At 50.2% G+C, this 14,043-nt stretch overlaps 1 protein-coding gene across 6 annotated transcripts in view; it reads left to right on the top strand.

Annotated features, from left to right (window-relative positions):
- LOC119978712 (equilibrative nucleoside transporter 4-like) overlaps nt 1–14,043 on the top strand; it is a 230,429-nt gene that overhangs the window by 135,779 nt on the left and 80,607 nt on the right. For all 6 annotated transcript variants that reach the window (XM_038820540.1, XM_038820541.1, XM_038820543.1 and 3 more), the window contains exons 2-3: nt 4,039–4,240; nt 10,062–10,190. In XM_038820540.1, the coding sequence (XP_038676468.1) occupies nt 4,069–4,240; nt 10,062–10,190 (301 nt within the window). In that variant the 5' untranslated portion in view covers nt 4,039–4,068. The remainder of the gene's footprint in view (nt 1–4,038; nt 4,241–10,061; nt 10,191–14,043) is intronic.

Below are 14,043 nucleotides of genomic sequence, written 5' to 3'. Positions count from 1 at the left end.
TAGTACTCCTGATTTTGCATATTCCCATTAGTACTCCTGATTTTGCATTTTCCAGTTAGTACTCCTGATTTTGCATATTCCTGTCAGTGCTCCTGATTTTGCATATTCCAGTTAGTACTCCTGGTTTTGCGTGTTACTGTTAGCACTCCTGGTTTTGCATATTGCTGTTAGTATTTCTGATTTTGCATATTCCTGTTAGTGCTCCTGATGTTGCGTATTCCTGTTAGTGCTCCTGATTTTGCATTTCCCGTTAGTGCTCCTGGTTGTGCATATTCCTGTCAATATTTCTGATTGTGTGTATTCCTATTAGTGCTCCTGATTTTGCATTTCCTGTTAGTGCTCTTGGTTTTGCGTATTCCTGTTAGTACTCCTGGTTGTGCATATTCCCGTTAGTACTCCTGATTTTGTGTGTTCCCGTTAGTACTCCTGATTTTGCATATTCCAATTAGTACTCCTGATTTTACTGCTCCTGATTTTGCATATTCCAGTTAGTACTCCTGATTTTGCATATTCCCGTTAGTACGCCTGATTTTGCATTTTCCAGTTAGTACTCCTGATTTTGCATATTCCTGTCAGTGCTCCTGATTTTGCATATTCCAGTTAGCACTCCTGGTTTTGCGTATTCCTGTTAGCACTCCTGGTTTTGCATATTGCTGTTAGTATTTCTGATTTTGCATATTCCAGTTAGTGCTCCTGATTTTGCGTATTTCCGTTAGTGCTCCTGGTTTTGCATATTGGTTGGATTGGATTGGATTTGTTTATTGTCACGTGTACCGAGGTACAGTGAAAAGTATTTTTCTGCAAGCAGCTCAACAGATCATTCAGTACATGGGAAGAAAAGGGAATTGAACAGAATTCAAGAAAATACATGAGAATACATAATAGGGCAACACAATATATACAATTTAACTACATAAGCATTGGCATCGGATGAAGCATACAGGGTGTAGTGTTAATGAGGACAGTCCATAAAAGGGTCATTTAGGAGTCTGGTGACAGTGGGGAAGAAGCTGTTTTTGAGTCTGTTCGTCCGTGTTCTCAGACTTCTGAATCTCCTGCCCGATGGAAGAAGTTGGAAAAGTGAGTAAGCCGGGTGGGAGGGATCCTTGATTATGCTGCCTGCTTTCCCCCGGCAGCGGGAGTACTCCCATATTCCTGTTAGTATCCCTGATTTTGTGTATTCCTGTTAGTTCTCCTGGTTCTGCGTATTCCTGTTAGTGCTTCTGATTGTGTATATTCCTGTCAGTGCTCCTGGTTTTGCATATTGCTGTTAGTATTTCTGATTTTGCATTTCCCGTTAGTGCTCCTGGTTTTGCATATTCCTGTCAATATTTCTGATTGTGTGTATTCCTATTAGTACTCCTGATTTTGCATTTCCTGTTAGTGCTCCTGGTTTTGCGTATTCCTGGTAGTACTCCTGATTTTGCATATTCCCATTAGTACTCCTGATTTTGCATATTCCAGTTAGTACTCCTGATTTTGCATATTCCTGTCAGTGCTCCTGATTTTGCATATTCCAGTTAGTACTCCTGATTTTGCATATTTCAGTTAGTACTCCTGGTTTACATATTCCAGTTAGTACTCCTGATTTTGCATATTCCTGTCAGTGCTCCTGATTTAGCACATTCCAGTTAGTACTCCTGATTTTGCATATTCCAGTTAGTACTCCTGATTTTGCATATTCCTGTCAGTGCTCCTGATTTTGCATATTCTAGTTAGTACTCCTGATTTTGCATATTCCAGTTAGTACTCCTGGTTCGCATATTCCCGTTAATACTCCTGATTTTGCATGTTCCTGTTAGCACTCCTGGTTTTGCGTATTCCTGTTGGCACTCCTGATTTTGCATATTCCCGTTAATACTCCTGGTTTTGCATGTTCCTGTTAGCACTCCTGATTTTGCATATTCCTGTTAGCACTCCTGATTTTGCATATTCCTGTTAGTGCTCCTGATTTTGCGTATTCCTATTTGTGCTCCTGGTTATGTGCCATGGCAGGAGCATGGATCTGAATAACAAGTATCTTCACAGGATGCGGGTGTCTCTGGCTAGGCCAGCATTAATTGCCCATTCCTAGTTGCCCTTTACAAGGTGGTGATGAGACACCTTCCAGAACGGCTATCCTCTACATAGAACATAGAACATAGAACAGTACAGCACAGAACAGGCCCTTCGGCCCTTGATGTTGTGCCGAGCAATGATCACCCTACTTAAACCCACGTAACCCGTAACCCAACAATCCCCCCATTAACCTTACACTACGGGCAATTTAGCATGGCCAATCCACCTAACCCGCACATCTTTGGACTGTGGGAGGAAACCGGAGCACCCGGAGGAAACCCACGCACACAGGGGGAGGACGTGCAGACTCCACACAGACAGTGACCCAGCCGGGAATCGAACCTGGGACCCTGGAGCTGTGAAGCATTGATGCTAACAGGTACACCCACTGTGCTGTTAGGGAGGGAGCTTGGCGCAGCGACAGTGAAGGATATATTTCCAAGCCAGGATGGTGAGCGATGTGCAGGAGAACCTGCAGGTGGTGGTGTTCTCTTTTCTTTCCAGAAGGCGCAGACCATGGATTTGGGAATTACTGTCAAACAGAGAGATTAATCTTCCAGTCTGGGTGAGAGTTCCCCATTGAATAATTCAAAGGATTTAGCATAATTCTGAAAACACAAACTTAGTTTTCAATTAAGTCAATTTAACCAGTTATGAGGCTGAGGCCTTTTTTCTCCATTCTGCTATTGCAACTTTATCAGGAACCCTTTTCGTGCAAAAAAACCTGCATTTCTCTAGCACCTTTCATGATCTAAGGATGTGGCAAAGCATTTTACAGCAATTGAAGAAAGGTTTGAAATACAGCCACTGCTGCCATGCCGGAAAGGCGGCAGCCAATTTGCACAGAGCAAACTCGCCAAGCACCATTGGAATAGGGGCCAAATAATTTAATTGAAATGTTGGGTGAAGGATATATGTTGACCAGGACTTCAGGAATAACTTCTTCAAATAGTGCCACCAGATCTTTCACCTCCACCTGAGAGGGTAGGTAGAGCCTCTGTTTCATATCTTAGCTGAAAGATACGTGGGATTCTCCGTCCCACCAGCCCTGTTTTATGGCACAGCGGCCCCGCCAGCAGCGGGATTCTCCCATCCCAGAGCCGGCCAAAGGGATTTCCCATTGTGGCCACCTCACGGAGAAACCTGCAGGCGTGGGTGCACTGCCGGCGAAGGGGAAGATCCCGCCGATGGAGAATCCCGCAGAACAACTCTGACAGTGCGGCATTCCCTTGGTAATATGCTCAAAGTGACAATCCACATTAGGTGTTGATGTTCCCAGACTGGGCTTGAATCCAGAACATTCTAACTCAGGAAGTGAACCGAACCATGGATGATGCCGAGTCACGGTGGTGGAATGGGGAGGGGAAATGGGGAAAACCCTGAAGAAATTCCCAGTAGATGCCAACATTGAAGAATAGGTTAAATAGGTGATTGAATAAATGGGGAGGTGGGGGCGTGGCTGCCAAAGGAATATTGGATAGTGAGGGGGGTGAAAATGGGAGTCAGGACTGCTGATCATGTGGACGATGTACTGCCCCGTTTTAATATTTGCAATTACTACCTCTCCGTCATTCAACCTGATTGAGTAGAATGACTCATGCCACATGAAACAGGTTTCCCCCCCCCCCCCCCCCCTTATAAGGCAAGTTATTTTCCATCCACCGCTCTGTCCTTATTGAGCTGACTATATTTGATTAACTATGTATTTCTGATTTTTATATTTGATTACACGTTTAATGTTCAACCTGAAGAATTTATTCACAGCTGATTTAATTTTAAACCCTGGGATCTGAAGTTAAGGAAGAAACAAAAGGCTGCAAATTAAGAGGCCACCGCAGAAATTCCCAGCAGGCCTTAGAGCTTTAAACGTCAGGCCCGCTGGAGCAGATCATCCATTTCCAGAAGGTGCTTGTACAAATGCAACAGCAGCTGATTTAAAAAGAGTTGACTGTGCTTTCTTTTTGTTTGTTTTGTAACCAGAACTTTTGCCCTTTCTGGTGAAGAAGGCGGATGATGGCAACCTTGGGCACGGAGAGTTTCAGGAGTGGCACTCCGATCCAGACACCAGAGGGGAACGTGGTGATGAACTTCAGCTTTGATGGCTACCCATTGGAAGAGGAAGAGCCTCGGGTTAAAAAGAGGCAGAGGGAGGACAGTAGGATGTCCATGACCAATGAACCAGGTGATGCCCGTGTGTATGTGTGTGTGTGTGCGTGTGTGTATGTGTGTGTGTGAGTACATGTACGTGTTTGTTATTCTTGGGAGTGCCACTGGCAAGATCAGCATTTATTTGCCCTCAAGAAGCTGGCGTTGAGCTACTTTCTTACCCCCCTGAGGGGCATTCATGAGCCAGATGTGTTTTTACGGTGATCCAGTAGTGTTGTGATCTTTAGTAAGACTAGCGTTTTGTTCCTGACTCTTTTATCAATCCATTGAATTTAAATTCCCCGACTGTCTTGGTGGGATTTGAGTTTATGTCTCAAGAGCATTAGTCTAGGTTGCTGGGTGTGGTTGAACCTGAGATTTGTCTAACCGAAACATGGCCTCTAAACTCATACATTCTGGCCCACGAGCTAACAGTAAACGCTCTGCAGTACTCATTGCCTGAAAGGGTGGTAGAGGCGGAAACCTTCGCAACATTTAAGAAGCATTTAGATGAGCACTTGAAACATCAGAGCAGACAAGGCTACAGCCCAAATGCTGAAAAATGGGATTAGAATAGATAGGTACTTGATGGCCGACGTAGACATGATGGGCTGAAGTGTCTCTTTCTGTGATGTTAAACTATGACTCTATAATTGCTCGTCCACTGGTATTACCAATGAGTTACCATCCGCTATAAATAGGTCCCTTTATTTGCTTCAGTCTGCTTATTTCACTCCCAGAGACACTGGGCTAGGTTCTCCACAACGCCAAAATCGTGGCCAGCGCCAGGAGAATCCAGTTTGACGCCATAATCGGGCCCGGCACCGGTTCGGCGATTCTCTGGGCACCAAAGGTCAGCGTCACCGGGGAGTACGCCATGCCACTGGGGGGCCATTGCCAAAAGCCTGCTCAGCAATCCTCCGCCTCTGACCGGCCGAGTTCCCGATGGTGTGGAACTAACCTGCTATTGCTGGTCGGGATGCAGTCCGCTGACGCCCTGGTCGGGGGCAGGTCGATCGGAGACCGGGGTGGGCGGGGGGGGGGGGGGGGGGGGGGGCCTTACAGGCAGCCGGTGAATTAATGTGCAGGGTTTGAGGGTCGGGCCCGTGGCCGATCGGAGGGGGTCTTGTGGGTCTACCTCCACGGTCCGGGCCCGCCATGGAACACGGCACGGTCACTGGAGGCCGCCGCTGTGCACATGCGCGGCCTCTGCCTAGGAAATGCGGGGGCCCGTGTCTGCAGCAAAAGCTGCGAGATTCACTCGGGTGAACTCATTTCACTTTTTTGCAGGAATTTCAGGAGTAAAACTCCTCCGTTTTGACGCCGATGTGGGGATATCATCTCAATAATGGAGAACCCAGCCTACTACTACTTACTGCTTTCAGAATTAATGGGTGCACTGCAGCACCTCACGCAATAGGCCATTCTTCAGACTTCAGCCAAGATGGTAAATATTGGGGAGGTTTGTCAAGGCAGTCTATGTCCACCATCATATGATTGCTCATCTACTTCCCTACCACTGCACCACTGTGCTGCCCTGCACAGTGGTTAGCACTGCTGCCTCCCATCAGCAGGGACACGGGTTTGATTCTGGCCTTGGGTGACGGTCTGTGTGGACTTTGCACATTCTCCCCGTGGCTGTGTGGGTTTCCTCCCACAGTCCAAAGATGTGCAGGTTAGGTGGGATTATGGGGATAGGGTGGGGGAGTGGGCCACGGTAGTGTGCTCTTTTGGAGTTGTATTAGAAGCAATTCAGAGGAGGTTCACTAGATTGATTCCAGAGATGAAGAGTTTGTCTTATAAAGAGAGATTGAGCAATTTAGGCCTATACTCTCAGAGGTTAGAATAATGTGAGGAGATTTGATTGAGATATATAAGAGGATAAAATGTATTGACAAACTAGACGGAGAGTGAATGCTTCCTCTTGTGGGACAATCTAGAATGAGAGGTCATAGTTTTAGGATAAAGGGGAGCAGCTTTAAAACAGAGATGAGGAGGAATTACTTCTCTCAAAGAGTCATGAATTTGTGGAATTCACTACCCCAGAGAGCGGTGACTGCTGGAACACTGAGTAAATTTAAGGAGGAGATAGACAAATTTTTAATTCGTAATGGGTTGAAGGATTATGGAGAACGAGCAGGAAAGTGGAGTTGAGGCTGAGAGGACATCAACCATGATCGTATTGGGTTCGAGGGGCTGAATTACGTGCTCCTAATTGAACCGGACCCTCGGTGTCGTGAGGCAGCAGTACTAACCACTGCGCCACCGTGCCGCCTCTATGCTCTTGTTCTTATGGTCCCCGCTGCAAGTGTGACCGGAGAATCGTGGCCCTTGAGTCTGACTGCTGGATCACTGCTGGATTTAGCCACATATGTTGTGGGATGATATGTTCTGCCACCATTTTCTACATGGTTTGCTTCCTGCTTTACAGCATTCCCTGATATTTTATGACCACTGAATTATTCAAACAGATTGCCAAACAGTTGAAGGTTTCCTATCTTTCCACACCACACTGTTGCTTCTAAACATTGCTTTCTCTGATCTGTAGCTATATTTCTGAGTTTCTTAAACAGGTTCTATAGCAACATGTGAATCCCTTTTATGCTGAAGCACTCTTTTTCTTTTACACTGTCCTCTGCGCTGATAAAATGCCAGTAGTTTAATGTTAATAATCTTTTAAGCTCAGCATTTCTTTGTGCCTATCTTTACAATGTCCATGATTCTGAAATTCATCATTTTTCAATATTATCATAGAATCCCTACAGTGCAGGAGGCCATTCGGTCCATTGAGACTGCACCGACCCTCTGAAAGAGCACCCAACCTAGGCCCACTCCACCACCCTATCCCCGTAACCTCACCTAACCTTTGGACACTAAGGGGCAAGTTAGCATGGCCAATCCACCTAACCTGCACATCTTTGGACTGTGGGAGGAAACCGGAGCACCCGGAGGAAACCCACGCAGACACGGGGAGAAAGTGCAAACTCCGCACAGTCACCCGAGGTTGGAATCGAACCTGGGCCCCTGGCGCTGTGAGGCAGCAGTGCTAATCACCGTGCCACTTCATGACTGACCTCAGAGACACGCTTCACAAGAACACGGTTTAAAGCATTGCTACTGTCCTGTGTTTGATGAGAAATAGAAGTAATAAAGAAGTAATAGAAGTAACAGGTCGATATCCTTGCAGGTTTCCCGGCAGGATAGGCTGTATGAAAGCTGAGATTCGTCCCGTACTCCAGCTGTCACTGTGTGTGTTTCTTCTCTCCTGCTAGGTCCAGCTGCTGATTGAGGAAGTCCCTGAACCACACACAAATCAGGGATCAATCCTCGGACCTGCCAATCTGGCTGGCCGTTGTCGCGCCACATGGTGCAACTACCTATAAAACCGAGGCACTGGAGGGTGTCAGAGGAACATTTCCCCCTTTCCATCAGGTGTTTGTCATGGTGCAGCCTGGTCTCGATATTAATGGGAAAGTTCCTTCGATAAAACCTTGCCACTTTAGCTAAAAGGCACCCGCAGAAAAGAGTCCCGCAGCTCGTTCCATTCAGCGCATTCAACTCTTCCTTTCTGGCTGAACTTTCTGAATTATTGATGTGAGTCACTGCTGTCAGGAGAGTGGAGGATCCTTTTGTTGCCCATCTCTTTGATGGACATAAGCCCTGGTGCTCCAGCAGTGAAGTGTCTGAGACCTCTCTCAGCAGTCAGTCGATAACACCACATTATTCCATTAGGCCTGGGCAGTAAGGTTGGATTCTACTTTGAAAGGAAATCCATCCTCAGTGTTTGTACGTGCGTGTTTTTAGAATTATTTCCCTTGATTTAAAACAAAGAGCACATGCAGGTCACTGTACAGGCTAGGCCACAATGCTTCACATCAGACAGGATCTTCCACGTGCATTCTGGAAACAATGTGCTGCTTGGGATAATTCGGTGACGGTCCTGGGTATCACTGGATCAGGGGCCCCGGATCCATTGAGGGGCCCTTGTTTGGAGTACGGTTTTGTGGGCCACAATAAGAGGCACTTGTTTGTCTTCGGCCCCCTCTCACTTCCTTGGACGTTTATCTGGGTTTTGTGTGGGGCCCACAAAGCACGATACCAGACAGCCTTGCACGGCCAACTCTCCTGGAGCTATCATTGGTCCATTGATACTTAATCCAGATGTTTTTTGCCTTGTGGAGCTTGCTGAGTGGACAGGGGCATGGGGATGTGCTGTCTTGTGGCTAGCAGTGAGCATGCTGGCCTGCCCACCACAGCGGGGATTAATTCCCTGCTCAGTGCAGGTCTGACTAGAAACACCGCAACCAGCAAGCGGGAAATCTTCCCTCGTTGTTTACCGGGTGGGAGCGTCCAGGCCAATTCCCAAATGCTCTCGGGGGATGGGTGGAATCTTCCAGGAGGAGGGTGAATCACCAGGAACATATCGCGAGGTTCAGCAGGGGCACATCCCATAATGTGCGGGTGGGCTGAAATTGTGATCGCGTGTTCTCCATTTAGAATTAGTCTGAACTGTAAGACACAGCAACTGTGCCTCCGCTGGTTGTAGTGCTGAGCCCCATACCCCAGGAAGGTCTCGGATCGATTCCCAGTCTCAGCTGAGTTAGTTGGTAGGAGTGGAAAGGCTACCAAACTTACCAATCAAACTGAATCCAGATCTGGATCTGGCTGTGACAGTAGGCCACGTGAGCATCTTCTTTATTACCAGGCAGTTGCTGGGCTCAAACATGGCACGTTCCCATGAATAGGTGGTCAAAAATGACAGATGCACTACTCGGCATCCTCCCATTCCCTGCCTGGTTACAGAAATGTCAAATGAGAATATCTTTAAGAAATGGATGTTTAGCGGTGGATCTCAGATCAATTGGGTGATTTCAAAGTGCTGACTGCTCTCATTAGTGAATTTAAACCTGATCTCTGTGTTAAAAAGGGTCCTTTGTCTTATGGCTGTTGTTTGGGAATTTATTAACGGTTATCTATTTACTGTAATCTTTGGGGATTTATTGCTGTTGATAGTTATTAAGATGTTTACTGTGGGTTTATAAAGTGTTAACTGATTTCATAAATAAACAGAGTTTTAATTTAAAAGTACTGTAGACTTCTTTTGCATCACACCTATAATGTAGGCCCGTGTGCTCCCTATAACCACAATCTATTAAAAGTTGTGGGTCAGGTGATACACTTTGGGGTTCTCTAAACCCTGGTCCATAACAGAACAAACAGGGTCATAGGGTCGCCAACTGTGATTAAATGCAATCCTGGAGAATTGGGATGTTCCAGTTTCCTCCCACAGTCCAAAGATGTGCAGGTTAGGTGGGTTTACGAGGATAGGGTGGGGGAATGTACCCAGGTGCAGACTCGATGGGCCAAATGGCTTCCTTCTGCAGTGTAGGGATTCTATGATTCTATTCTATGATCCTCTAGTTCGATGGACCTGGCCCCATGCTCCAGCCAGTATTCTGTCAACACATCCATTATTGTGACGTCCCGCCTTCTTCCCCCAATTGGAAAGCAAAAAGACTCATTGTCTAATTGGATTCTGCTCGACTTCAATCAAATAATTCAATTAAACAGCCTTTTTTACCCCATTTACAATGTTTCCATACCAGACAAAGAGAAATGATCAAAGAAAATGACAAAAGACTATCCTATTTAATATCCCGATGATTTTTCTCCCGAGTCGCACACAGCAGTGTCCTGGAGATTGATCTTTGATCCCTGGAGACCCCTGGCCAATCCTGGAGGGTTGACAAACCTAAGCAGCCAAGTTTCTGAGTCAGGGTTTCTGAAGAATAGACATTGTTTTGGAAACCATTCATGATGAGGGTTTAATTGTTTTTTGTTGTGTCTTTACATTGCAGGCAGTGTATCACAGCCCAAGGACAGCTATCATGGCATTTACTTTGCGATGCTCCTGGCTGGAGTCGGATTCCTACTGCCTTACAACAGCTTCATCACAGATGTGGATTACCTACACCAAAAATATCCAGGTGAATTCTTGTGAGAAGCTGAGGGAAAGACATTGGGTGGGATTCTCTGTTGCCTGACGCCAATATTGCAATCGGAAATCGGGCGGAGAATCCATGCCGATGCCCGAATCGGAACCAGCGCCAGTTTGATGCCGGTCAGCCAGGCTCTACCCCACCGCACGCTGTTGCAATGACGTTGGCGTGTTATCAGAAGGCTTGCCTGCGATTCCCAACCGTGCGGTTGATGTGTGGTCTGAGCAGTTGGGACGCCGGCATGGCGGCTGCAGACTGTGTCCAGAGCCGCCACACTCCGCGATCCGATCAGCTGGCTGGGGGTGGCTTTACAAGGGCTGGGGGGGCTGGTGGGAGGTGGCCAGGTGTGGGGTCACGGATGGGGGGGCTGGTTCCACGCATGGCTGACGCCATGTTGTACGGCGTGACCTCATGTTGTGCGGCATCAACACCTTTCCTGCGCAAAGTGTTCGGTGCCTTTCCGCTGCTCGGTTTTCGGTGTCTTACCCCGCTCGGTGTCTTTCCATTCACTCGGACTTTGGTGCCTTTACCCCGCTCGGTGTTCGGTGCCTTTCCCCCGCTCGGTGTTCGGTGCCTTTCCCCCGCTCGGTGTTCGGTGCCTTTCCCCCGCTCGGTGTTCGGTGCCTTTCCCCCGCTCGGTGGTCGGTGCCTTTCCCCCGCTCGGTGTTCGGTGCCTTTTCCCCGCTCGGTGTTCGGTGTCTTTCCCCCGCTCGGTGTTCGGTGCCTTTCCCCCGCTCAGTGTTCGGTGCCTTTACCCCGCTCGGTGTTCGGTGTCTTTCCCCCGCTCGGTGTTCGGTGCCTTTGCTCCTCTCGGTGTTCGGTGCCTTTGCCCCTCTCGGTGTTCGGTGTTTTTCCCTCGCTCGGTGTTCGGTGCCTTTACCCCATTCGGTGTTCGGTGTCTTTCCCCCGCTCGGTGTTCGGTGCCTTTACCCCATTCGGTGTTCGGTGCCTTTACCCCATTCGGTGTTCAGTGTCTTTCCCCCGCTCGGTGTTTGGTGCCTTTCCCCCGCTCGGTGTTCAGTGTCTTTCTCCCTCTCGGTGTTCGGTGTCTTTCCCCCGCTCGGTGTTCGGTGCCTTTCCCCCGCTCGGTGTTCGGTGCCTTTCCCCCGCTCGGTGTTCGGTGCCTTTCCGCTGCTTGGTGCTCGGTGTCTTTCCCTTCACTCGGACTTTGGTGCCTTTACCCCGCTCGGTGTTCGGTGCCTTTCCCCCGCTCAGTGTTTGGTGCGTATCCTCAGCTCAGTGTTCAGTGTCTTTCTCCCGCTCGGTGTTCGGTGCCTTTCCGCCGCTCGGTGTTCGGTGCCTTTCCCCCGCTCGGTGTTCGGTGCCTATCCTCCGCTCGGTATTCGGTGTCTTTCCCTTCACTCGGACTTTGGTGCCTTTACCCTGCTCGGTGTTCGGTGCCGTTCCCCCGCATTGTGTTTGGTGCCTTACCCATGCTCGCCTTTCGGTGCCTTTGCCCCACTCACTGTTCGGTGCCTTTCCCCCGCTCAGTGTTCGGTGCCTTTTCCCCGCACAGTGTTCTGTGCCTTTCTCCGGCTCAGTGCGTTTGCCCCGCTCGGTTTCCGGTGCCTTTCCCCCGTTCGGTGTTCAGTGCCTTTCCCCCGCTCGGTGTTCGGTGCCTTTCCCCCGCTCGGTGTTCAGTGCCTTTTCCCCGCTCGGTGCTCGGTGTCTTTCCCTTCACTCGGACTTTGGTGCCTTTCCCCAGCTCGGTGTTCGGTGCCTTTCCCCAGCTCGGTGTTCGGTGCATTTCCCAGCACGGTGTTCGGTGTCTTTCCCCGGCTTGGTGTTCGGTGCCTTTCCCCCGATTGGTGTTCGATGTCTTTCCCCCGCATGGTGATCAGTGTCCTTTCCCCGCTTGGTGTTCGGGGCCGTTCCCATGCTCGCCGTTCGGTGTCTTTGCCGCGCTCAGTGTTTGGTGACTTTCTCCGCTCGGTGTTTCTTGTCCATGCCCCGCTCACCGTTCAGTCTTTCCCTCGATTGGTGTTCGATATCTTTCCGCTGCTCAATGTTCGGTGCCTATCCTCTGCTCGCTGTTCAGTGCCGTTCCCCCACTCGGTGTTCGGTGCCTTTCCTCCGCTCAATGTTTGTTGTCTTTGCTCCCCTCACTGTTCAGTGCCATTCCCCCGCTCAGTGTTTGGTGCCTATCCTCCGCTCACTGCTTGGGGACTTTCCCTTCACTTGGACTTTGGTGCCTTTACCTCGCTCGGTGTTCGGTGCCGTTCCCCCGCTCGGTGTTTGGTGCCTTTCCGCCGCTCAGTGTTCTGTGCCTATCCCCCGCTCGGTGCTCCGTGTCTTTCCCTTCACTCGGACTTTGGTACCTTTACCCCGCTCGGTGTTCGGTGCCTTTGCCGCGCTCAGTGTTTGGTGACTTTCCCCGCTCGGTGTTTGTTGTCTTTGCTCCCCTCACCGTTCGGTGTCTTTACCCGGCGCGGTGTTCAGTGTCTTTCCCCCGCTCGGTGTTCGGTGCATTTCCCCGCTCCATGTTCGGTGCCTTTCCCCCGCTCGGTGTTCGGTGCCTATCCTCCGCTCGGTGCTCGGTGTCTTCCCCTTCACTCGGACTTTGGTGCCTTTTCCCCGCTCGGTGTTTGGTGCCTTTCCCCCGATTGGTGTTCAGTGCCTTTCCCCCGCTCGGTGTTCGGTTCCTTTCCTCCGTTCGGTGTTCGGTGCATTTCCCCAGCTCGGTGTTCGGTGCCTTTCCCCAGCTCGGTGTTCGATACTGTTCCCCCGGTCGGTGTTTTGAGCCTTTCCCCGGCTTGGTGTTCGGTGCCTTTCCCCCGATTGGTGTTCGATGTCTTTCCCCCGCATGGTGATCAGTCTCCTTTCCCCGCTTGGTGTTCGGGACCGTTCCCATGCTCGCCGTTCGGTGTCTTTGCCGCGCTCAGTGTTTGGTGACTTTCCCCGCTCAGTGTTTGTTGTCTTTGCTCCCCTCACCGTTCGGTGTCTTTACCCCGCTCGGTGTTCAGTATCTTTCCCTTCACTCGGACTTTGGTGCCTTTACCCCGCTCGGTGTTCGGTGCCGTTCCCCCGCTCGGTGTTTGGTGCCTTTCCCATGCTCGCCTTTCGGTGCCTTTGCCGCGCTCGGTGTTTGTTGTCTTTGCTCCCCTCACCGTTCGGTGTCTTTACCCCGCTCGGTGTTCAGTGCCTTTCCCCCGCTCGGTGTTCGGAGCCTTTCCCCCGCTCAGTGTTCGGAGCCTTTCCCCCGCTCAGTGTGCGGAGCCTTTCCCCCGCTCGGTGTTCGGTGCCTTTCCCCCGCTCAGTGTTCTGTGCCTTTCTCCGGCTCAGTGCGTTTGCCCCGCTCGGTGTTCAGTCACTTTCCCCAGCTCGGTGTTCGGTGCCATTCCCCCTCTCGGTGGTCGGTGCCTTTCCCCGCTTGGTGTTCGGTGCCATTCCCCTGCTCAGTGGTTGGTGCCTTTTCCCCGCTCGGTGTTCAGTGCCTTTTCCCTGCTCAGTGTTCGATGCCTTTTCCCCGCTCGGTGCTCGGTGTCTTTCCCTTCACTCGGACTTTGGTGCCTTTACCCCGTTCGGTGTTCGGTGCCTTTACCCCGTTCGGTGTTCAGTGCCTTTCCCCGATCGGTGTTCAGTGTCTTTCCCCCGCTCGTTGTTCGGTGCCTTTCCCCAGCTCGGTGTTCGGTGCTTTTCCCCGCTCGGTGTTCGGTGTCTTTCCCCCACTTGGTGTTAAGTGCCTTTCCCCCGCTCGGTGTTCGGTGTCATTCCCCCACTTGGTGTTCAGTGCCTTTCCCCCGCTCGGTGGTTGGTGCCTTTCCCCCGCTTGGTGTTCAGTGCCTTTCCCCCGATTGGTGTTCGGTGTCTTTCCCCCGCTCGGTGTTCGGTGCCTTTCCCC

This window comes from Scyliorhinus canicula, chromosome 15, assembly GCF_902713615.1.
Source record: "Scyliorhinus canicula chromosome 15, sScyCan1.1, whole genome shotgun sequence".
In the NCBI taxonomy this organism is placed as follows: Eukaryota; Metazoa; Chordata; class Chondrichthyes; order Carcharhiniformes; family Scyliorhinidae; genus Scyliorhinus; species Scyliorhinus canicula.
Note: the sequence above shows the minus strand (reverse complement) of the source record. Positions and strands in the feature narration are given on the sequence as shown.